This window comes from Plectropomus leopardus, chromosome 21 (assembly GCF_026936395.1).
Source record: "Plectropomus leopardus strain MGB_pleo_1.0 chromosome 21, ASM2693639v1, whole genome shotgun sequence".
Classification (NCBI taxonomy): Eukaryota; Metazoa; Chordata; class Actinopteri; order Perciformes; family Serranidae; genus Plectropomus; species Plectropomus leopardus.
Window position 1 is genome coordinate 15,533,807 of NC_142196.1, and position 24,582 is coordinate 15,558,388.

General features: G+C 38.6%; 3 protein-coding genes and 1 long non-coding RNA gene across 4 annotated transcripts; 3 read left to right on the forward strand and 1 right to left on the reverse strand.

The window, feature by feature from the left end:
- Nucleotides 1-2,200: 2,200 nt before the first annotated feature.
- On the forward strand, nucleotides 2,201-9,723 carry ppp1r42 (protein phosphatase 1, regulatory subunit 42). Its single transcript, XM_042510806.2, has 9 exons — nucleotides 2,201-2,334; nucleotides 3,924-4,129; nucleotides 4,216-4,382; nucleotides 5,188-5,326; nucleotides 6,064-6,180; nucleotides 8,042-8,159; nucleotides 8,333-8,467; nucleotides 8,806-8,896; nucleotides 9,311-9,723. Exons 2-9 carry the CDS (start codon nucleotides 3,998-4,000, stop codon nucleotides 9,393-9,395), a joined length of 984 nt encoding a protein of 327 aa, XP_042366740.1. The 5' UTR covers nucleotides 2,201-2,334; nucleotides 3,924-3,997; the 3' UTR covers nucleotides 9,396-9,723.
- A 95-nt stretch (nucleotides 9,724-9,818) lies between these two features.
- tcf24 (transcription factor 24) lies at nucleotides 9,819-12,722 on the forward strand. The gene is made up of 3 exons (XM_042510620.2): nucleotides 9,819-11,019; nucleotides 11,459-11,896; nucleotides 12,159-12,722. The coding sequence occupies exons 2-3, from the start codon at nucleotides 11,477-11,479 to the stop codon at nucleotides 12,267-12,269; spliced, it is 531 nt and encodes a 176-aa protein (XP_042366554.1). The 5' UTR covers nucleotides 9,819-11,019; nucleotides 11,459-11,476; the 3' UTR covers nucleotides 12,270-12,722.
- mcmdc2 (minichromosome maintenance domain containing 2) lies at nucleotides 11,673-24,459 on the reverse strand. Its single transcript, XM_042510619.2, has 15 exons — nucleotides 24,237-24,459; nucleotides 23,272-23,402; nucleotides 23,129-23,188; nucleotides 22,848-23,043; nucleotides 22,171-22,293; nucleotides 21,955-22,056; nucleotides 20,518-20,646; nucleotides 20,099-20,336; nucleotides 19,810-20,015; nucleotides 19,528-19,694; nucleotides 18,880-19,059; nucleotides 18,641-18,780; nucleotides 18,002-18,111; nucleotides 17,448-17,642; nucleotides 11,673-11,803 (listed from the first exon to the last, which is right to left on the reverse strand). The coding sequence occupies exons 1-14, from the start codon at nucleotides 24,331-24,333 to the stop codon at nucleotides 17,476-17,478; spliced, it is 2,046 nt and encodes a 681-aa protein (XP_042366553.2). The 5' UTR covers nucleotides 24,334-24,459; the 3' UTR covers nucleotides 11,673-11,803; nucleotides 17,448-17,475.
- LOC121960767 (uncharacterized) lies at nucleotides 13,917-17,206 on the forward strand. Its single transcript, XR_006107004.2, has 7 exons — nucleotides 13,917-14,069; nucleotides 15,549-15,599; nucleotides 15,707-15,770; nucleotides 16,010-16,098; nucleotides 16,607-16,661; nucleotides 16,901-16,950; nucleotides 17,099-17,206. It is a non-coding gene; the product is annotated as an uncharacterized LOC121960767 (long non-coding RNA).
- Nucleotides 24,460-24,582: the final 123 nt, after the last annotated feature.

Sequence of the window (24,582 nt, forward strand, 5' to 3'; positions counted from 1 at the left end):
GGAGGGTGTTCAGTATAGTGGTTTAGGAAGAGGAAACTTATTAGATTATATTTAATGTTGTGGAATTTGAAATAGTAGAAAAGGTTTTGTGTACACACGGTATATTGAATACTTGGTGTTTTTGCCAGATATTTAAATGTATTACATGGATGACTGTCACACTGCTGAGAAAGTATTCAGAGTATGCACTTCTAAAATAGTTTCACCTCATGTTTGGTCTTAGACGGTGATTTAAGAATCGGTGAAACATATTGAACTCGTTGGACATGAAAATATTGTGATTATCACCAGATGGACATTTGTATGCATGACTAAAGATGGAATAGGAAAAATTATGTAAATTCTAATCAAGTCAAATTGTGGGAAGCCAAAAATCTATTACCCGTGTATTTTACCTTACTCTTTTACATTTAGCAGTTTTTTAATCCCAAAATATGTTCCCCATTAATATGAAAAAAGCGTTTACAGATTGCAGTGGAATGCCTTCTTCTTTGCCGTCCACAGACAAATAAAGAGGTGATTTGGCACTGACTGATATGAAAGCAGCAAAATGATAAGGTTTATGATAAACAGCTGTGAGTAGCTACAGTATTTAAGCCCTCTATATGTAATAACCCCACTAAGATCTTGAGATGTTATGTTTAGATTGGCTCTCAGAGGAATTAACCCCACAAGCGTGACCCCGTGTGTGAAGAAGGTGATCCTGGCTCAGAGAACTGGAGGTGCTACACTTCCTCTCCGCCATGTGCTCCTGCATAAGTGGAGGCAAGTCACTCTCTTACAGGAAACCCAGGTCTTGACATGATATAGATTAACACTGCAGGGGTCACTGCGAAGTGGGCTGTGGTCCTGATATACGCCTTGAAAGACGGACACTACAGCTTGGATAAATGTCATCTTAGCTGCAATGTCAGAAAATATGAGCAGCATAAAGTTTTAGTATACATTTAGTTCAGTGCATAGGTAATTTAAGAGGGATTGAGGGGATGTGTCCCCCTCAGTGTCTGAAACTTGCATTTGTCTCCCCCAATAAAAACATTCAAGTTGTAGAGGACTTTTATGTTGACAAAATTAAAGTAATATACTCCATAAATGGATGCAAACATTGACACACATTGGTGCATAAAAATACACCAGAGTGCAGTACATAAAGTATTTAAATATTCAAAATTTTCTTGTGGAGGACCCACAAACCCCCCTTGCGTACCAGTCCTACACACTGTTGAAATGCAACCTATGCCTTTGGTTCAGTGGATGTTATTCTCTTAATATGTGAGTGAAAAGGTCATTGTAACACTAACTACTTACACTGCAAATTAGTTAATAACATTCATGTTAAATTCCTAATGCATAAGGGACTGTTATTTATCAGAGGAGGGGGTAGCTGGGGTGTGACTTAATTTATTTATTTTTTATTTTTACCCTCCACAGAGCTACAAATTTCCCTTGAGCCTCCCTGAGTGACTGGAGGAAAATGCATGACCCTTACTTCACCATACATTAGTTATTAGAATCTAAAAAAACGTAGCCTTTGATGTTTGAAAGTTAGTTTTTCCACTCTTGCCATGTATGCTGGTTAGTTGGTACAAACTTTTTTTTTGGACAAATTTCAAATAAAACGTAGCACGAAGTGATTTTGATAAAACAGCTCATCACTATTTTAAGCTCAGATTTCACACATGATGTGTCCACGTACCACCAGAAATTTGAAAATCCAACGTCAATTTGTGTTTACTGTGTCTGGCTATGATAAATGGTATAATTTTGGCAATTTTACACATTTTCATGTTTTTTTTTTAAATAATTGGCGGGAAAATAAAGTACAATAAATGTGTATGTGTATGCCTCTCCCCTAAGCCAAAGTAAAAAAAAAGTCCCTCCCCAGTGCTTAAAAAACATTTGATAAAAAATTATTTGACATGCCTCCTCCTTCCCTCTCATAAATAACGGACAGTCCAAAACTTATTCATTTTTATTCAGTTAGTCACTACCTGTGGTCAAAAAGACAACTTATCTCTAACCATGCAAATAAATAATTAAAATAATTACTCCCTAAAATGGCCATAACATTTGTGAATATTTAGTCGAAACAAAAATGCGATAAACCATAAAAATACAGAAATATAATTATTTAATTGCTTACTTCCGCTTCACCGGTGTTGTGCGAAATTCTGTGACCCATCTCATCTGTGACTGGTACGTTGCTTCCGTGGTTTCCATAGCAACGTGATACTCTCAAGCAAAACAACCTAACTCGCGGTTCACCTTACAGCTAAAACTTCTAAAAACAATTTAACCAGCTCGCATTTTAAACATTTCTGAAGACCTCAAGAGGTAAGAGAGTTTAGGTATTATTTTATAAATGTCCAAATTCACCACAATAAGAGTGGATGTTATGTTAAATTTGGTTATAGAATACGCTAACATTACAGTGTTGTGATAGCTTTTCGGCTAGCCATGAATTAGCCATTTAATTTATAAGACCCTACTAATTTCTGGGCCTTTATCAGCTGTTTGAACCCCATCATCATCACCCACTACTATCTGCGTTCACTTCAGTGGATATTTCCTGTCCCTCACGTATCACACACGGACATTTATGAGTGTCGCACTTTCTTTGACAGTGATAAATGCTGTCCTCGAGTCCCTGGAGAGGAGAGGCCCAGGGGTGTATAGGTTCAGTTAGCCTTTAGCTTCTGTCCAGCTCTAGCTTATCGATCAGTGCATCTTGTCTTCTATAACTGAAGCTCTATAACTGGGCTGATGCCTGAAGATCAAGTGTGGAAAATACCTGCTGTCAAATCTCTCTGCCTTTCTTTATGTCAGTGCTGGACCAAGTATTCAGGTCCTTTACTAAAGTCAAAGTAGACTACTAATGCCACCATGTGAAAAATACTCTTTTACAAGTAAAAATTCTGCTTTGAAAATGTTGCTTAAATGAAAGTGGGTCAGCATAATCAAAAAAAAAAAAAAAAAATCAAATCTTCTAAATTAAATAGAAAAACCAACAAAAAAATAAAAATTATTTCAAATAAAAATACAAAAAAACCTCAAACTCAAAATTATATGAAAAAAGAACGCCCCCAAAACTCATTTATAAATTACAAAAAAGACTTATATATTTATTAAAATAGTTAGCAATTAATTTTCTGTGAATCGACTGATTGATTAATCAACTAATTGCTGCACCTGTATTGGTAATATAACTTATAACAAAAAATCAAATTGTCATTTTATAATTTATTCTTATGTTTTTTACACAAAAATTTGTAAAGTAACTCCAGCTGTCGGATAACTACAGTAATGTAAAGAGTAAAACATTTCCCTCTGAAATGCAGTAGAGTAAAATTATAAAGTGGCATGAAAAGAAAATATTCAAGTTAAGCACTTCATGCTTAAGTACAGTACTTGAGTAAATGTACTTAGTTGCACCCACTGCTGCTCTACCTTACACCATAATTTGGCTACACACACACTAACTGCCGTGGCCTATAATTAGCAGGTGGAGAGGCGATGTCTAATAATGCCTAAGTGCAAAGTAAAATCAAAGTGCAAGTTTTCATATCTCAATTTCAGGTCAAGCTAATAAAGAAGCCCCATGGGTACTGGAGGTAAGGAGGCAGTCTGCAGGGGGAACTGACCACTCTAATTACAACATAAATTGAGAGGTCATCCAACCTTTGGCCTCTTGGCAGGTTTCCTTGAGAATAGGGATTTTTTTTTCATCAATTATCCCCCACTATGAATTGACAATTTGGTTTTAGGACATTTAAAATCCTGTACAAGGTTAATCTTTGCCTGTCATTTGTGATTAAATGCTGAAGTAATGTGGCATTAGTAAATAGTTATTCTGAGGAACATTTGTTTGCCAGGGATGGTCTATTTCAACTCACATGGGCCATTTTTTTCCCTCCCTGATCTAGTCGCTGCTGTGGGCTGAATGCTTGGCTGAAGCTGAAAAGGATCCTCTCTACAGCAGTGCCTGTGATGAGCCACCATGGTACGCCTGACCATAGATTTGATCGCTAAATCTAGAAACCACTTTAAGAAGAAAAGGGGCCTCTCCTTCCCAGACTACCTGAAGACACTCACCCACCTCCACTTTTTCAGCAAGAATATCGAAGATATTGTGAGTAACTTTTATAAGTGCTAATGTTTTAACTCTGCACTTTATTTCATCCCCTTACATGCCTAACTTTTGATTTCTGTTTTCAGGGGGATCTTTCCATGTGCAGAAATCTCACTGTTCTTTACCTGTATGATAATCAGATCACACACATTTGCAACCTTGGCTTCGCCTCCAACCTCACTCATCTGTATATGCAGAACAATGACATCACTCATATAGAGAATCTCTCCAATCTTCAGAGGCTCTCCAAACTGTGAGTAGAGACATATAGAGGTTTAAAGGTTTAAAGGTTCAGTGTGCAAAGGGGGATTTAGGGGGATTTAGTGGCGTCTAGTATTGAGGATTGCAGATTGCAACCAGCTAAAACTTCTCCCAGTTAGAATTCCTTACTGTTCAGCAGGTTTTTACTGTAAGCTGAGTTATTCACAGAGGTCTCTTCCTCTTGAAAAACAAACTGACCAGGGGATTAAAAGAAATAAAAACACTCAGTAAAGCAATTTCATGTAACAAATCAGTGTTTCACTGACAGGCCACTAGCCCACCTCCTGCTAATGTGTGCTCACCTTTTTTCTGATCCAGACGTATATTACTGGAAAATGAATCATCTGCAGAGGTCACTTCCTCCCAAAACTGATGGATTCGCTGATATAAACTGGGGAAAAAAACAGAATAAAGCAGTTTAACATTAAAAAATAAGCATTTTTCTGTCACTGCAAACTACAGTGGCTAACACAAATAGTCCAGTTGAGAGCCAGTGTTTGGTTTGCTCCTTCTGGGCTACTGTAGAAACATGGTGGTGCAACATGGCAGACACCATGGATGAGGACCTGCTCCTTATGTAGATATGAAAGACATTCCAAGGTAACAAAAACACAATGATTCTTATTTTCAGGTAATTAAACACTAAAGAAAAGATATTATATAACATTCTATTTCTGCCAATATATCACCCTAAATCCTACACACTGGACCCTTAGCTGATTGCTGTCCGATGCTGTGGCATTCATTTAATGTCCGAAGGTGCGTCTGAACATGTGTGTGGTTTTCCTGCTCTGTAGGTATCTGGGTGGAAACAGGATTGCAGTGGTGGAGGGCTTAGAGACACTCCGTGAGCTCAAGGAGCTTCATGTGGAGAGTCAGAGGCTGGCACCAGGGGAAAAGTTGCTCCTTGACCCCATGACTCTCCGCTCACTCGCTGTATGACCTATTTTTACACTATTCAGTACAGACAGTATGAGGAAAAAAGAAGGATCCACATTAATAATATGGCTCCTTTCATTTAAAGTTATACATTTTTAAGTAATGAAAAGGTCAAAGAAAATGTTCTCTTTTTGTACACAAAACTATGTGGTGCATCATCCTGGTAGGTTATCATGTCAAGTTCAGAAGATTTCTCCGAGGCCAGTGATCCATGTAAGAGCAGTGTTGTGCCGGGTTTGATGATGTCAAAGAGACCTCTGTTGCTCTCTCTGGTCTGACAAATCAGTTAGGTCTATTTACTTTGTTTACTGCCCGGGCCATAGATAAACACACCAGAAGTCTCAGCTCCTTGTTTGTTTGGATAATTAAAGAAATTGCTGTGCAAATTTAAAGAGTTCCAGCTTTTTATAAATGTTCCGTTATAGAACTTCAAACCGGGATGAATATTTAGCAAACAGCACTATCTACAGTTTGACATGATCTGAGTAGTTCAGGCTTATAAAGAGAGCACATCTATGTAAAGGAGGAGATGAAAATACTGTAAAGTGTGCATTTATTTTGGCCTACGACAATGGTAATACTGTTACTATTTGGTTAAAAATGTATCTGACTATTTTAAAAATATATAGTGTTGTTGGTTTACTCATGTAGGGTCCACAGTATTTTTATTTGTAATATTCTTTCATTGTATTAACTGGAACTTCTCTCTTTATGGACCTGAATTCTTTGCACAGGATTCTCTTTGTGTCCTGAATATTAATAACAACAACATCGATGATATCAGGGACCTGACAGTGCTGAAGGAGCTTCAGCATTTTTATGCTGCTGACAATCAACTGCACAATATGGAGGTAATTTTTTATTTTTTTTTTAATGTAACTAAAAGAATGGGGAGGGAAGTGGCACAGAAGTACAGGAAATCTATACAGATCTATACAGACTATTTGGTCGAATTTAAAGGAAAAATGTTACAAAAATGACGTTTATATATGGGGCAGTCTCAGTTATTTATTGCCTTACTAATGAAATATTGTTACTAAGACTAAATGTTAATTACATTTTGCATGTAACATAGAAAACAAAAAAACCCAAAATAACTTAAAGTGTCTGTGAAACCAGTTTAAGACTTCTTCTCCAGTGTGATAGTTAGAAACTGACTCCATGCTGTGCATGGTGTCATCTAGTCAAATGAAATAGTACCACATCACAGCAACTATGCATGACTAGGTGTATTAAAATCAGCATACCAGCTATTAGTTGATGGGGTCCACATTAACATTGTTCCATAGCTCTCTGCAGTGATCAGTGAAATGATATGGAGAACAGGGTTCTAAAGAACCAAATCCTGCAAATCCCGCCATGGGTTCCCAGTCTTCATGACTCGCACAGGGTCAGAATTATTCAACAAATCAGCGAGCCGATCCCCTGAGACTTTCCTCGCTGACAGCTTTAAACAAGCACAAGTTTCTCTCTTTCCTTGCAGATTTTTCCTCTCTGCCTCAGAATCCTCTATTTGATACCTTAAACCACCACTACTTAATGTTACGGGAGATTCATCTGAGGCAGAGATGGGATTTATGCTCACTGACTTCTTTGAAAAATGAACTGCTTGTTTTTGAGGCTTGATGGCTTATTTTTTTTCTGTTTGGATATTAACTGAAAATGTTGATGACTTCATTTAAAAAGATTCGTCTTTCTTTCTGGCGTGTAACACTCGGATGACACATTGAAAGCACGACTGCTGAGGCTACTTTTTTTTAACACAAGTGATTTTCTGTTGAGAACGTTGATGCAGGTAATTGCCGTATACGTGTCATTTTTAGCAGATATCTCGTATAATTTATACAACCCGTCTGCCACTATTGATCCTGCAAAGACAGCCCTCCAAAGAATCAATCCCTTCTTCTGTGCCATTTGCTCAGAATCCAGAGGAAACATTATGGATTTTTAAAATAGATTATGACAGGCAGTCAGCCAGGGTGACAAATGGGGAGCATCTTCTGAGGCCGTTAGCCGTGCGCAGGGCAGAGAGGACGGGGGAATCGAAGCCCTGGTCAAATGCAGGTTCATAACTGGCCCATCATTAGTCCAGGAGAGAGAGCCAGCCAGGCTCAGGGAGTATCCAGCCTTTGCTGTTCTCCACGCCCCCGCGTGGGGGGCAATTTGGCGCTGGGCTGCTCTTCGGTGAGGGCCTTGTGAGTGACGGCCCTGACACGATCATTTATCAAAGCCTGGGAGCGCGCAGTGCTCAGGGGTCCCCTCTGAACTGATTGCAGCACGAGCTGGAAAAGTGGAAGCGCTTTGGCCAAGACAGGAAGGCAATGAACAATCAGAGCGTGTCCAGAGAGTATTCATATTTCCAGGCTTGGATTAATGTGCCTTTAGATAAACATACAACTGCAGGCAACTGGCTGGAGGAGCCAGCCTCACTCTGCCCCAGGAGAAAACTTGTAGTTACATGACACCGGCGACACTGTTTATTAAAATAGACTGATGTGTTGTTTATGCACTTTCGGTTGGCCCTTGTACCCTGTATTACCATTCACTTATACCATGTCTTTAGAAGTTTTTGTCTCTGATTAATAATTATTAATATGCATCATATCCATTGTTTCCTTTTTAGTAACTGAGAGTGAAACTATTAGCATGTAAATCATTAGGGGGTTAAAATAAAAACACAACATATTAGTTTCTCTTTTTGTGTATTTTCAGGAGCTAGAGGACGTGTTCAGCCACTGGCCTCAGCTGCTTCACATGGATTTGGGTGGAAATCCTGTGTGTAAAAAGAAAAAGTACAGAGACCGCCTGATAACGGTGTGCAAAAGCCTCGGTGAGATATTATTCATCTGCTTTGTCATTGGTAATGTGAAAATGCACTTCATTGCTTTGACATACCTGACCTAATATTTAAGCCACCACTTGATGATAAAAGTAACAAATATACTATATTCACTTTTGAATTCCAAAATAAATGTTTGGTTAATGTATTTATTATTTTTACAGAGGTTCTCGATGGCAGGGAAATTAATGAGTTAACTAGACAGTTCCTTATTAACTGGAAAGCATCCAAAGAGGCCAAGAAGAAAAAAACCAACAAACATTTGATGAGCGGACCGTCGCTCTCCTATCCCTTAACAAGTAAGCCTTTAAATTCTGTACCACAATTATCCCTTCCTCAGAATTTATTAGGTAATTTATATTTTAACAAAACAGCTCTTAACTCCTTAGTGATTTAAATCCCCCTACTTTGATTTAGTTACATAAATCCATAGCTTAAATGTCATCATATGGATAGCCTCAATATTGAGAAATAGCTAAATATATAACAGACTAAATTTTTTTTTTTCAGTGAAATATGGAAACCACTAAAAAAATGTTCTTTTAGATTTTTCTGTGTCTTCACGTCATTATTTTGGGTGGTATTTTAGACATTTAAAGTGTGTGTGTGATCCATTGTGTCTTTGTTTACATACCAGATGACTTTAACATGGGTCAGACTCCACGTCCCGGTCACTTCAACAGCCACGCTAACGTGCAGAGGTGGAAGCCGCCGCTGCAGTCTCTCAGGTCCAGAATCCTAGTTCACACAGATCTCAGTTAATTCTGGAGAGAGCACACAATTTTGTCTCACAATTTAACTGCAGACGTTAAATTAGCAATGTTACAAACCAGCTGTCATACAGAAGTCTTTTGCTACATGATGAAATGTTCAAATTATGAGTGATGACGACTGCTAACAGATTTGAGCTCAGCCCAAATCCTGATCCATCTTACAACTCTCCCCCAAATCAAGAAGTGTTTTTAGATTAGCTTTAATTTTTTCCCTCATTTTTCCTTCTTGAGAAAGTACTTAAATTTTATGATAATGTTCTCTTGATTAGCAGTGCTGTCAATTTCTATAGAATATTCACTGCATTTTAGGCCACAAAGTAAGAGAAATCTCATATGATCTAATGATGCACGCTCCTCTTTTTGTCATAGGGCAAAAAAATTAAAGAAACCTATGAGCAGACTTCTCAATCATGTGGCTGTCACATCGCCCATCTGCAGTCATGTGGATGCTTAAGACAAACCTGCCAGTCCAAAAAATCTCCACCTCCCTCTGTACACATGTAGAACTAACCCAAAGCACCTTGTTCATCATTGCAGCTGATCTTTATTTTTGTATATTTAGGAGGACAGAAAACAGTCACTGTCACCTGCTTATTATAATATCCACAGCTTCAGACACCCTTGACTTATTGGTTTAAACTTTTTTTTTTTTTCTCAACATATTTTCAAATATTTAGTTTTTATCTTTCTGTTATATCTAGGCTCCTATGAATTAATTAATAGACTGGAAATAATCTGCTACTGTTTGAAATCAATGAAGAAATTAAAGAGTAAAACAATGAGTAATGCTTTGTGCACATTTATTCCCCTCACTTCCACAGCTGGTTTATTTCTAATTACTTTTTTTTTTGTTTGTTTGGAGATATAAATAATTTATCCAACTAAAACTGCTGTTTGCTTATAGTCTTAAATTTTCTGTGTGTAATTTTTCTTCTGCATGCATTTTTGCAAATAAGTGAACCAGGAGATGCAGAGTGGCAAAATCTAAATGATCGCACTGCCCTAGCATTACAAGGCTTTACATTATCTAAAGCTTCCATTCAAACAGCCGTGATAAATGATTCAGGGCTCTTTTATAGGAAACACAGTAACAATGCGGATGTATTTATTGTCACTAAATGTTTGACTGAACAGCCACGTGGGTGCGTAACCCCTGAAAGACGCCAGGTTATTAGGGAAATACGCTTACTTAACCTTCTCTTACTTCTCCTTGTAATTAGTGGCCGGGAGCAATACTGTTACCCCATCCTTACAAAAACAATGTTTATTAAGAACAGTCCGAGGATATACATATTATGAATAATTCCTTTCATTAATTTGCCGACATCTCCATTTGGAGCCTCGGAAATCAGAGTGATTAATTTATGAGTCTCACAAGAATTTCCTCAATGCCTGCCTGTTGATTGCAGCGCTGGCCTTTATTTATTAGCTGTTCCAGTGAGCTTGCAATTCAAGACACGCTGGCAATTAGTCAAATGTTTTGCATATCACCTTACACTTGTCAGCCTGTCTTCATGGTGTGTTGCAAATAGCGTTTAACCTTTGTTTCTGGCCATGACGAGCACATTTTTGAGGTAATTTTGACTAACTTCTTCCCGTTGCCACTTTTTGATAGGCTTATAAAGAAAATACAGTGTCAGGTTCGCAGCCAATTAGAGTGGGATCTGGCCTACCACATATCAGGGTGAAAGGAAAAGAGAAGTCCTGCCTCTGGCGTTGAAAACGAGCCTCTGCTGCCCTCAGACAGAAATAAGTTAGGAAAGGGAAAGAGCAGTCCTCACTGCGAGGGAGTGTTATGGGGCGAGTGATTAATTACGTCGGAGTGAAATACTTGTCCGCCGCTTTGTGTATCCAATAAATTAAAGGCTCCTGAGACTCTTACGCACACAGGTGAGGTGCTGGATGCGCGTACAGGGACCGCTGCGCACCTTTTCTGCAGACGCACCACTTTATAAGGATAAACTGGACGTGGAGTGGGACTATTCTACATTGAAGAGCAAATTCTCAATCCTGTCGAAGCCCTCTTTGGATTGCCTTCATGTCGTTTCTCAAAACAGCGCCTTTGAGAGATACCAGAGGTAAACTCCATATTAAACTGCTCACATGAGTTTGTATATACAGTATGGCTGGCATGGATTTCATTTGCACTGACATGTCACTGAGCAGTCAGCACAAACTCATGTGTATTTAGTGCAACTTTGGATAGCTGTCTGTTCTGTCATTTGGCCTTTTAGACTAGAAATGTCTGTTTAATTTGCAACAGACATTTTCAACAATGGACATCAGACCAAACAACGTGAGTTCTGGTTTAATAAATAAATGCAAAGCCAATAAATTATCATATAAATTAAAAGTTAAGTTAAAGGTAGAACAGAGGCACTTAGACAACGATAAAAGAGATCACAAATGGCCCCTAAAATAATGTTATAACGTGAGCTCGATAAAATGAGCAATATTAAATAATGACCAGGTTAAACTAAGGTGACATGGTGTGTCTTCATACATGCAATTCTTCAGGTCTGTGAGTGCACCCCAATGGCTGGAAGACACCGAATGGACAGCGGTAATTGCTCCGGGGCGGCGGTGGATGACAGCCCAGCATCCAGCCCGAGCTCCAGTCCCAGTCCGGACGGCCGTCGTCAGGAGCTCCAGCGGGCCAGAGTGCTGCAGAGCGGCGGGCTCGGCGGGAGAGGACGCCCGGCAGCAGCCAACGCAGCGCGGGAGAGGAGCCGAGTGCAGACCCTGAGGACCGCCTTCCTGGAGCTACAAAGGACTTTGCCGTCCGTGCCGCCGGACACCAAGCTGTCCAAACTCGACGTGTTGATACTGGCCACCACCTATATTGCCCATTTGACTCGAACACTGCAAGAGGAAGGCACGGAGGAGGGAGAAAACACAAAACAAACAGAGGCGTTACACTCATTGAAAGGAGACGGCTATCTGCACCCAGTGAAGGTTAGTATTATAATTATAATAATAATAAAGCTATGTTTCACTTTAATTTGTCAATAATGTCAATTTTGATTCAATATTTTATTGTGAAATTCTTTTGATAAACAATTTCTTAACTAAATTTCTCATTGCAACTATATAAGATTTATTTTTTTTCATTTATTCTTATTTTTGCAACACATTTCCAAAGCATGCAATTTCATCCTCCGTGGCCTTTAGGCCTATTTTAGAGGTTGGTTTTCTAACAAATTAAATATCATTGCAGAAATGGCCCATGCGATCCAGACTGTACGTCGGAGCAAGCGGACAGTTCCTCAACACCCCAAATCCCTCAGAGTCAGAGAATCAAGGCCCATCATCGTCCACCTCTCAGTAACAGGCTTAATTCATTTGTATTAAATCATATTTGCATGAGTTACTGTTGCAGCAGCAGATGCATTATGACTATAGGTCTGATTTTACTTCCACTAAAGCCCTACAAATAGGAAGACATTGTAAATTAATATATTATGTGAATTTTATTGTATAAATTCTGAGAAAGCGTACATTATGTTTCTCTGTTGTTATTTTGGCTAATCCTGTTTGCCCCTGCATCGTGCAGCTCCGTACATGTCCCAGGTATGATATTTGTAGGAATTCCGCGGGGTAACGAGCCCGTCATGCTTGAGGTGTGCACTTTGAGTAGAAACATTTGCACTAAATGCATGTGTGAATAACTTAACATCTGTCATGTGAAGTGGTCTGTCAGAGAGTCAACAATGGAGACTCTTCATCTCATGTTCCGTCTTATTTTTACATGCATGGTTGTAAATGTGTCTGTGAATAAATGACTTCAGTGAAAGAAGACGAGTCTGTTAAAATCTAACGATAATAGAAAAATATGGAAGAGCCCTTTTTTCAGTAGGCCTTTTAAAGAAATAAAATAAGAACAATGTAACATCTTGAAGTCTATATGGAGGTTGTCAGGTCATAATCTATACTAATAATAATAATAATAATTATAATAGTTATTGTTATTATTAATAATAATTAATATTATGTTGTGTTATTTAGAACAAACGGTATATCATGGCCATTTAAAATTTTTCTTGAACATCAGGCAGAAGCTTAATTAGTAACTTTTAATCAAATCAGTTAAATACAGCTGTGGTGCTCGCTTGAAGGCTCAATAGAGAATTTGTTCTGACAACTTTTTATTGCAGCAAAATCACTGCACCTGGTTGTAGAATATGCAGTAACTACACTGACTGAAATCCTGTGAGATAATCTGCAATAAATATAAAGCTTATGGTAGCTTCAGATGTGTTTACACTGTCAACATTGTGAAGGCAAATAATTCTCCTATATTTGTATAGATTAAAGACTAGATTATTATAAATTCTGACTTTTAAACATGACTTTTATAAATAATTTTATGTTTAATGTTTTTATGCTAATGGTTTTACCTTGCAGCACTTCGAGATTTGTTCCAAATGTAAAGTGCACTACAAATAAAAATCTATTATCTATTATCATCAGGGGTGTAGCCTCAATATTAAGTAAATTAGCCTATTTACATTAAACGTTTCACCAATGTATAATTTCAAAAGAAGCTGAATGATATGAAGTTACCAGTCTTTTGGACATTTTTAGAAAATGTCTACATTTGCTTTACTTTGATTTCATCTGATTTAAGGTCTTTAAATATTGCTAACAGTATGGGCGACTCAACATTTAAGAGGACACAAAGGGCAGTGTGCTGTGTGTTTATTCTAGCTATTTGAGCAAAATTAAGTTGGTTAAAAATGTAGGTTAAAACAGATATCTGTTTTATCTGCATTTAAATAAAATAGGGACATCCATGAACTCCTATGATACACTCCTAATTCACAATAAACCTTGTGCTTTTATGTGATTAAGGGAGAATGCATTCATGTGCTCAGCAGTGCATTTATCTATGTTATATATAGACATCAATGAGATAGGTTGCGGCTTGGTGTGACAATATAATTACTGCTCAGCTGAGCGCTTCAGGAGCTACAGTGCGCAGCTCTGAGGCGCAGCTAAGACGAGACGGATCCGGAAATCCTTTCTCTTTTCTCGGAGACTGAAGCATGCGAGCAGAGAGCAGCACCGCAGCTCCCCGGCACAGCTGAAAGCCAAGAAGACGGCATCATGTGTAACCTTCAATGTGGAGGTAGGCAACAGTGAGATGAGTAGTGAGCTGTTTCTGCAGCTGTGTTAGCTGCATGTGTTTCCGGGCGGATTCGTATTAGCTCTTGAACTCGACCATTGCGGGTTAGCCAGGAGCTAATTTGGCTGATATCTCCGCCACGTGGGAGAAAAGAGCGCAACCTAACAGTTGATTTTGAGCTTTCTTCATGGCACAAAACAAAATAATTGATATTAGTCGTAGGATATAATGCTCACAGACAGCTTAAGTTTAACATTGCAAGTCAATTTCTATTGGTTTAGTCATGACGGCCTAGCACGTGGACATGATAGTTAATTGAACGCACGGCCTGCTTTTGCAGTTATTCTCACACATGGTAACGTCATATGTCATGCAAAGCCTACAGGCAAATTCTGCAACGTTACAAACATAATGCAACTTTCAGGTAGCCTACTGGCAAACTGACTGATGTCTTGCCATAGATAAGAGGGCGATCAATATTGGGTTTTGAAGGCCGAGACTGATACCGATTAGTAGTAGTTTATGGGAGAGATAATTGGTATATGGTACCAATATGCATATACAATAAAAATGAAAATTGTTCTGTCAATATCTAGAATTTGGTATATAACAACCTCTAGCACATAATGTTTTAAATACCTTTAGCAAATATTTAATCAAAACTGAAACTTTCAACTTGAATATACAGCAAGTTCCCAGCAAAGTCAAAGTGAAAATAATAATTTTCAATAAATTTAAATAATTTTTAATGATTTAAATAAAAAAAGAATAAATAAAAGCTCTAGTGTTACAAAGTAAAAGCTACTCCCATGCTGACACTTTTTAAAAAAAAAAATTTATTGGGGATAGTTAATATAAAATGTTGATATAGATAATCGGCAGATTACCAAATGTCGGCCCAAAAATAATCGGCCGGGCCGATAATCTGTCGAGCCCCATTATAGACAGGTCACATCCTTAAAGTAATGCAATAAATCATTCTTTTTGACAGTTCAAAGGGAAAAATGTCCCCTGTGTCATTGAGCTTCTTACAGCCCTGTCCATATCTGGTCGTGTCCAGGGGTCAGCAGATGAGCTGCTGGTCAGGGAATAGCCCTCTCCCCATTATTTCACTGGAGAAAGTCATCATGGCTCCCACAGAGGACGTAAGGTCATGGCAGAGGTCGTGACCTGCTGTTGAACCTTGCCATGTTAGCCATGCTCCCAAGCTGTGTTAGACCGGTACCCTTTGACCTTCGGGTGATCAGTCATCTGTTTTCACAGTATTGGCTGTTTCTTAAGCACATCTTATTCAGGCAGGTTGAAAATCAATGAATTGCTCCTGGGAGTAGTAATTTGTGAGGTTTGGTTTAGTTGCTGTGACAGACTCATGTAGGTCATGTGGGAAAATATTGCAATTTAAAGCAATGAGTATGCATTAAAACTAAAATGAATGACTGAACATGCTCTAACTTTCTGACATTGGTTTTTGTTTTTTTGTAGACCTGCAGATGAAGATGGCAAGTTTCATCTATGATTGGCACACCTGATAAGGTAAGATCAAAGTTTTATATTCTGTTAAATCGAGATTAAAGGATTAGTTAAATAATACAGTGAAAGGTAAAATCTGTGTACTTATTGATCCTTTTTTTAAATTTCAGATGTAAGGTCATGACCGCATACTACAGATGGCCAAATTTTGGTTTTCACCTTTTGGACCTTAAGGTAAAGATTACAGTTTTTGGGTGCATTGTGCTTTCTGGTATAGGGCAGTCCAGCTGCTGGAGTAGTGATGACTTTACACTTTTTGCCGTTTACCCATCAGACAATAAGGTGGTGAAACTGTGACTAACTGACACACCAGCATAAGATTAACTGGGACTGGCTTTAATGTGTTTAAAGGCATGTATGATTTTTTTTTTATTTTAGAAAGTTAATCTTTTTCCTGTCTCTTTTTCCTTCAGGTGCTTCAGAAGTCTTGCTGCGTTCAGATGAGATGGACCACATGTAATCTTGTCTACTGTGCTGATCAGGAGGGGAGTTCATTGCAAAGGTATTTTGTTTTTGTACTGCTGAGCATTCATGCTACTGGGACGACATTTTCATATTTTTAGTTTAGACGCCACACTCAATAGGTGTTGAGAGTAACAGAAATAATGCAGAGCTTCTCAAAATAATTGTTTGACTTTGAAAGGCTACCCAGTTAAAATAATTATTTCAACAGTGGTTATTTCTTAAAATTTAATCTTGCTGTGTGTCAGAAGTTGGACATGGCTTGTCTGCTGTGCTAAGTCTATAAAGTTGAGCACTGGCAACTCTTGCAGCTGTAATAGTGATGAGATCACCTTTTCGCCGTTTACCCATCAGACAACAGAATGGTGAGATTGTGTCTACTGAATTACCAGCTGCAGCCTTTTGTTTTACTTGGTCTACTGCACTGTTGTCTTGGACTTTATGCAGTTACCACAACTAAAGTTTAACATGTAGACAGAAAATGTCATCCTAACTTAAGAAATTACAATATGTAAAACATTTAAACAAGCTTTCTTATTATTCTACAGATGAGCAGTTGGAGCAGCAGTGAGTCAAAAACACTCTTGGAGTTTACTTTATGTGGTAAGTAAAGCCTACACTGAACAACTTTGAGATTTTTGTCCCAACTTATCAACACTGGCCTGTTTGCTTCATATCCTGATTTGAAGAAGTAATGATGAGTTTACCTTTTCGCCGTTTACCCATCAGACCAAAATGGGCTGCTGAAAATGTGACTAACTGAACTCAAAGAAAGTTGTAAAACCCTAAAAAAAAAGTCAGTTTTTGTCACTCAAAGTAACTGTAAATTATTTGTTGGCAAGGTTATGGGGCCAGCTGACTGATCAGTCTATGGTGTGGCCTCGTTTGAAAGGTAAGTGCCAAACCCAAACTCTTTCAACAGATGTTACATTGATATTTAATTCACTTTTTGACTGTTTACATATAATGATACATATCTAGATGTGGACACTGAATTACAATGTTTAAAAATAAAGTTTGTCCCTTTTTTCTGTTTACAGTGTGGCTGGAGGTGATGGATTCCCATTAGGAGGAAATCTTGGGTTATCTGCCATATTTTTGAGGGAAAATTTGATGCTTTAATGTTAATAAACTGTTAAAGAAAAATATCTTGCCTTGATCTTTTTAATTTGTTTCCCTGTGTATCTTTTATGCATTTAGATGTGTTCTTAATGAGCATCAGATCTCAGTTTATCATCACTCTCTATAACCCCTGCATAAAATTCAAGGTGTTTTTGTTTTTCTGTATTGATTCAATGAATGTACAACAAGGATGTAATGACAGGATAAAATAGTCACTGTCATCAATTGGTTGCATGGTTAGTGTGATCTTGTGCTGGTGCTGCCTACCTGTGCCTCTGCACATTTTGGAGAGATCTTACTCCTCTGTGATGTATGTGTCTGCTCCCGGAGCGTAGGCATAGATGAAGCGTAGGATATTCTGGTACAGCTCTTCCAGGGTATCGTCTCTCCTGTGCAAACCGTCCATATCTTCCAGGTCACAAGGAAACACTGCGTCAGGTGGAATAACGAGGGCAGAGGCCCCTGTAGGAAGAGGCAGGCATATCTTCAAGAAACCTTTTGAAGCAGTTAGCCTACATATAACCCTCATGGTGTTAATATCAAATACGCAGGACCAGAATTAAATTTTACAATAGAGTCAATTCTAAAGCTGTCTGTAAAGTATTTTAAGGTTTTTACATGTACTGAATGTCAACATGCTTATGAACAGGATAATCGTTGAAAAGAATAGCATTAAATTACATGTCATTTAATAAGATGTGTAAGGGGATATGAGTAAATTTGTGCAAACTAGGGTAGTTGATTAATTCAACAAATAAAGTACTCTATTTGCACATATTGCTATCAGTAAAAAGGGGTGATGAGTACAATTTTTTTTTTACCATGCTTCAGAGTGACTGAGTTTTCACAGAGGAGCACAGCAATCACAGCGTCTTCTTCCAGTACCCGTGTTCTGAGACATATCTTGCAGTGGGCCTCAGCCAAGGAGATCCTTCATCAAAAAACATGAAAAAAAAACCAAAACATAACTGTACACTGCCTTAACAGTTATTATTTCCTCTCTCTCTCTCTCTCTCTCTCTCTATATATATATATATATATATATATATATATATATATATGAATAAGAACCAAAAGTAAACTGTAAAATTGTGTTAAGCAGGATGGCAACAGATAACTAATGTAATCAAAAGTGGTACAGACCTTGTAAATGTTTTTAGATTAAATAGTTAATGTGACATTTTTGTCCCACAGCTGGAAACAGATTTATTTTCATAAGTTTTAGTTCCACATAAAATATGTCACCACAGTGAGAAAGAGGTGTAAACATGAGTCATAACCAAATGAAAAATAGTCATCTAAGAGTTATGGTTTGGTTTGGATGAGAGTTCTCCATCTAGTGGATGATAGTGACATTACACTGAACCAAGATGTGATATTTGCAGTCCCTGGTTTTAATGCAGAAAGTGAAGATACATTATTAAAACAGCAATTATTCAGTCTTATAGTTGATTTCTTACAGTAGTTTGATAGAGGCCACAGACATCTTGACCCCCTGACTCTGAGCTCGGACTCTGCGGCTGGCCATGTAGTAACCGTGGATTATTTTTTCTGCTTCGGGGCTGAGCTCCACTTGCAAACTTTGTGCATGAGCTACCAGCTGAAAGGCGCAGCATTGAGAACAGTAATTGCACATAAAGCTTAATGTATTTTTCATAAAAAAGCAACACAAAGGTGATATAACAACATGTTTGTAAACCTCTTTGTAGTCTTGAGTAGAAAACTCCCAACAGGATGGGTAGAGGGGTTTTCCAGGTTGCACTGCTTGCTGGAGGGTGTGGATGGTCTGGGCAAGCAGGGCCTGCTCTCCCAACATATCCTTACACTGAATGACCAGGCCAAAGGCGTCTGCCAATTGACTTGGTATTGGACCCATTTCCTGCTCACAAAGAAAAGACGGGGCATCAGAAAGCTGTTAAATGTGTTTTTTTTTCAAAGTGTTTACCTGAAGAGACAATAAGTCAGAGGAATCTAAACCACCTCTTAAAGTTCTATTTGATATCTATGTTCAATGGTCAACTTTTCCCCTCTTTGAAAAAGAAAAAACAAAGCATTAATTATCCTCAAGGGCTCTGCTGTGAGGTAATGTTGTCTGGGCAGGGCATTTCCTTCAAGAAAAGCAAATTGTCTCAATTTCCTGTTTTGTATGTAGTATCTACAAACAGCATCTGAAATGGGACATTCCTTGAACTCAGTGTGCCGTACAACACAAGCTTAAGTTCCATTAACAGATGACTCGCATTTTATTTTCCACAAATCTCAATGCAGACCTGCGAGTAAACATTCACACAAAATTTTAAGTGAGCTATACAAAAGTAAAACAGCACCACATTTTGATCAAACTCACTGCTGTTCCCAGTACGGCACAATGTGATCTCCCAGATCGTCGAGAAGCATCAGTGGAGTCTGTGAGGGCCCAGAAGCTGCACTGAACTGGAAAGGAAAGCTGCTGGTCAGCATCCTCACCATACTTCTTTCCTGGGATGAACACAGACACTGTGCCACTCTCTAGAACTGAGAAAGAAAATCAGAAGGGGGAAAAGACATCAAAGAACACTTTTTTATATGTAGATGAAATTATCAATCACATGAATTACTGACAGAATATTTTTTAATTAAGGTGCTTTACCTGATTGAAGGGCATCCAACCTGTCCTTTTTGTAACAGCCCAGATCTCCCAACATGCAAATGCCACCAGTGGCAAGCAGGGCCGAGCCGGCATGGATGTTTGCAGTGCCTGCTCCGTGTTCGTCCCGGGACAGAGACGCAAACATCTCCCCTGAGGACTGATGCTTGACCCCGCGACACACCAAGCTCAGGCTGTATGTTATTAGTCTAGCACAAACACAAGGGTAAAAGGTAATGAGGATGTCCTAATATTCAGTTTCACCAAAGCTGGGCCACGCAGACCACTTTACCTGTCTAGTATGAGCGTGTCAGTGGTGACAACCAGGAGATCCAAGTTGTGAAAAGTGTCTTTTGCATCTGCTCTTGTCTGAACCAAGCTGAGCAGCAAGGTCAGCTTTAAGGTGTTGTAGAGGCCTGGAGGAGTCACATCCAGCCCAAAGCAGTGAGCCACAATGGCAGAGAACCTCCAGCGAGAACCAGCTGTGGCCTCCAACAACCGCCTGAAGCTGGCACTGACTTCACAGGGGCCTGTAGGTGGAGTTGTGACACTTTCAATATGATAATAATGCAATTGTAATATAAAAACATTGCTCGGATTGATCATAATATACTGTGTAAAGGTGTCAAGATTCTCGTTATAAATATGCATTTTGCTAGGCTTTCTGTGGATGTGAAGCAGTATTTAATATGAGATCATTTACTGCCTTACACTCAGGCTCCCATGGTTGGATGCTATTTGCCTCTACACTCCAGGTAATGTTGGGCCACTGGTGCACATGCGCAGGAATGCCCAGCACCCTGTAGAGTCGACCGATTCTCATTGAGTTACACAGCTCATCTGTACGAATAAGGGAAACAAAGCAATAACACTCAAAGGGGTTGTTCTGTGCTGTCTGGTGATTATTGAAGAAACATGCATGCCACCTACAAACCACTGCCAAGAGAAACACAGAGTGAGGCCTTCAGAACAAAGATTTCTCTGTGTGCGAATCGCACAGCCAGCTAATGAGTGTTCCTTGCACTTATTAACATATATGTTTAGTAACGGGAACCCAGTGTATTGAATTCCTCTACAGGACTGGGTCAACAGAATATGTTAATCCTGGTGCTGAGATTTGCTAAGCTCCCAGGGGTGCTGGCTGGACAATGTTATTAGAGGGGACAGAAACACTTAATATCCCACCATGGGGCACTGTGTGCGGCTGGCTACTCAAGAATCTATTTATTTGAACTCTCCCCCACTAAGTTTGTGTTCCAAAGTGAGCCTCATTTAGAAAGCCAGAGAAAATTAATGACAAACCTCAGTACATCTGACTGTGTGTAAATACAAGCTATTACAACCACATTTTTCAGGGCTCAGAATGACCATAATGAATGGGAATATGATTTTACAAACAAATAATACCCTTTAAGATTTTGAGGATATTAATCTATAGCACAGTATCTCCTTTAAGGTTTTGACTTGCAAATGGAAACAGAGCCTTTTAACCTAGAAAAACTCAAAAGTACTCATTTGTTCTATGCTATGTAAACAATCTGGTTAATTGACAGCCTTCATATTCTTATGAGCTGCTTTGCATCTTTTGGCTTTCATCAACCATGTAACAATCTGTTAAGAATTGCTTTACCCTTGTTAATATGGACTTGAAAACTGTTTTGAAATGCAAAATAATGGCATTGAAAACATGATTGAAAAATGCAATTAGTTGTGATAATTATTATTATTATTGTGGTAATTTTTGTGTTCTGCAGATGTTTTCTAGATTATAATGAGTGCTGAAGATGCCAAAAAACACCAATGTAAGTCCTGTTTGAAAGTACATCAGAATTGAACTTCATGAAAAAATAGCTACACTCTGTCCTGTTTGTGCTATTTTTATTGATGTATTTTTAAATTAGGATATGTGAACCTTTAATATGTTTTCCCTTACGGTATGTTGTTGTTGATTATGTTTTCTAAGACATGCTGCTAGTGCACATTTCCCTCACCTGCCACATCGCCCTCCCCTTTCTCAGATGTAAATAGGCTATTAGCTATGTTTCCCTTTCATATTTTATGTGGCTACAACGATCGATTTGTTGGCTGGGTGACGCTGTAATAAGGAACATAGTAATGCAATTACAGAGTGGGCATGTGTTGACCTACCTCTGAGAAACAGGGTGACTGACTGGTATCGGAGTGAGCTTTGCTGATGGGCCCTCAGAGCATCCAGTGCTTTGATATGGATCAGCTCCACAAGCTGTTTGTCTGTCGCCACAAAGACACATTTGCAAACATACTAATCATAAGAATAAACACATTTCTGTTAACGTTGTGTACCAATTCAGATATCTCCAGTGACGTCTGAAGCATCACTCTCACCTCCCAGCACTCGAAACTTCACATCCTCTTTTAGTTGGGAGCTGCAGATCATGCAGCTGAAGTTGTTTCTCACAGTAGCCGACTCTGTGGCTCCAGGTGCATGAACACGGATGTGGTGAAACCCTAGAGTCAGCAGCCAGACAATGAAATCAAATGCCAACCCAATTTTAAATCTATAAATGCTACATGTCCGAGAACTGCTTGAAATACAGAACATTTTGTATGTACAGACTCTATCAGACTTAAAATCGCAATTAAGTATAAAGGTAAGTAGCATGTACGTAGTTCTGTGCAGAGGTAGATTTTATGTAGGAATATGTTTTTTAGAGTGAGTCACATTAATCTACATTTTCCAACAAGTAAATTCAAGTATAAAGTATTGGGTTCAGTGGTGGGTTTAATGATTTGTAACATCAGAAATGTTGACTGTCACACAAGAGAGCTTGACTTGACAAGAATAAATAAAAAGATGGATGAATTAAATTAGATAAAACATTTGCATGAATTGAGACTTTACAAAACAGAACTATTTCATGACTCTTAAGACATATTTATTGGAAGGAAAAAAGAACTGAAGACTCCTGGTCCTGCAGATACTTTGTTAAAATTAGCAATTGCCAGTGGCTAAAAGACAAAATTATGGTTAAGAGGAGACAGCTGTGTCTTCCCTGCAGTACCTGTAGAGCAGGGACAGTCATCATTAATGCAGAGGAACTTGGCCCCCCGGGTGTATTTCGTGACCCTCGTCATGGCAATAACCAGGCCCTCCATGGAGACGGGCCTCATGGGCCCGTATCCACGAGGAAAGCTACAAAGGTCCAACGTGTACTCAGGGAATGGAGGCAGATGTGTCAACTTCAGAATTATATTTACCTCAAAGAGAACAATCACATGACACGTTGTTTTAGGACTGAGTCAAAACCAGTGTAACAGACATAGCTACATCATTAATTCATACCTGACTCTCTGTGTGTATTTTTTCAACAAGTGAAAGTGTCTTTATGGCCAGAAAGCAAACCTGAAAAAGGAATTTGGCAAATGTAAGTAACCTTACAGTAGAGGCTGATATTTCTTTGTAGCTAGCTCAGAGTTTTCACTTACAGACTGAAACAACGCTGTTGCTTTTAGGGGCTCACGCAGTACACAGTCACCCAATATAGGATCCACCTCTATCACATCAGACGGATTAACACTGATACAAAACTTGTAGACTGCCTCAATTTGTTGGGGGTCTGGAAAGGAGGAGCAAAAGTAGGAAAAGTTAAAATCCTAACTTAAATGTAGCGTAAACAAAAACATCCAAACCAAATTCTTGTTTCAGATGGACTTTTGAATCTATTTTTTTCACTCCATAAATTAGAATATACTGTATGCAGCCATTAAAAAAATCATTTTTTTGCCATGTTTTTAGGAACAAAATGCTATATGATTGGACTATGAATGATATATGAACAACCCATTTGTAAAACCTTCAGAATATAGACAAAACTGGAATGTTTTGGTGCATGCAAATGTGCAACTGAAGATGAGATTTTTGAGAGTATGAGCAAAAAAAAAAAAAACTTATTTTGAGAAAACAGCCTTAAAGATACGTCATGTAAATATCCATACATTTTTAGACATTGGGGTACAATTTTTAACTAACATATATCATCATGAAAAGTTCGAAATTCATCATTTATATTATGAAAATTATTTTTTGTATAGTTTTTCAGAAATGTTACTTTAAATATGCAAATGAGGCAGCATCTAATTACATATGTACTTTTTGCACATACAACAGTTGTGTCCACAACGGTCCCCTCGCGCTATGCACTAACAGGGCGGAACACACTTTGATAAAATACATAAGAGTGAACTTTTTGGACGTTTTCTTTCCACTAGTTTGAAAGACATGTTATGGAAGCAAATTGGTCAAAAAAATCTTAAACTTGACCGGGGCACTAAAAAACTGTTTTCACCTAGTGTGTATAGTAATTTTAACATTCATTGCTACTAACTAACATAGCTTGTTAAACACAACTGGCGTTAGCTAGTTTTTTCCCTTCTCCTCTCAGCAGGCATACCGTTGAATGGTTTGCAGTCTTCGGCCAGTTTCTGAAGGCCACCGCTTCTGTCTAAGTAGACCAGAACGGACTCTTTCAATGATAACATTTCAGTCATTTTCACTTAATTGTAAGAAAGTAGCACTTTGCTATAAGCTAACAGGACGACGGTGACAGGTAACATTGGCACGCGACCACTTTGCAGCAGTGTAACCGGGCAACATTCGACCGCTGACGTCATTTCGTTTCCCGCTTTGTCTCCTTGCTAAGAACCCGGATGTGATGCGTTCAAATTTCAATTTTTTATCAAGGTTATTACAAAAGCAGAGAACACCCCCCCCCCCAACATTTTTATCCAAGTACAAAG

Bases quoted from the DNA above. Each gene is read 5' to 3' on its own strand.
- ppp1r42 (XM_042510806.2), top strand. From the start codon at position 3,998: ATGGTACGCCTGACCATAGATTTGATCGCTAAATCTAGAAACCACTTT. The intron at 8,160-8,332 runs GTGAGATATTAT...TTATTTTTACAG, and splicing joins AACGGTGTGCAAAAGCCTCG to AGGTTCTCGATGGCAGGGAA. The intron at 8,468-8,805 runs GTAAGCCTTTAA...TTTACATACCAG, and splicing joins GCTCTCCTATCCCTTAACAA to ATGACTTTAACATGGGTCAG.
- tcf24 (XM_042510620.2), top strand. From the start codon at position 11,477: ATGGCTGGAAGACACCGAATGGACAGCGGTAATTGCTCCGGGGCGGCG. The intron at 11,897-12,158 runs GTTAGTATTATA...ATATCATTGCAG, and splicing joins GCTATCTGCACCCAGTGAAG to AAATGGCCCATGCGATCCAG.
- mcmdc2 (XM_042510619.2), bottom strand. From the start codon at position 24,333: ATGACTGAAATGTTATCATTGAAAGAGTCCGTTCTGGTCTACTTAGAC. The intron at 18,781-18,879 runs GTTTACAAACAT...TGCGCCTTTCAG, and splicing joins CTACTCAAGACTACAAAGAG to CTGGTAGCTCATGCACAAAG. The intron at 18,112-18,640 runs GTAAGAAATCAA...TTTTTGATGAAG, and splicing joins GTGGCCTCTATCAAACTACT to GATCTCCTTGGCTGAGGCCC.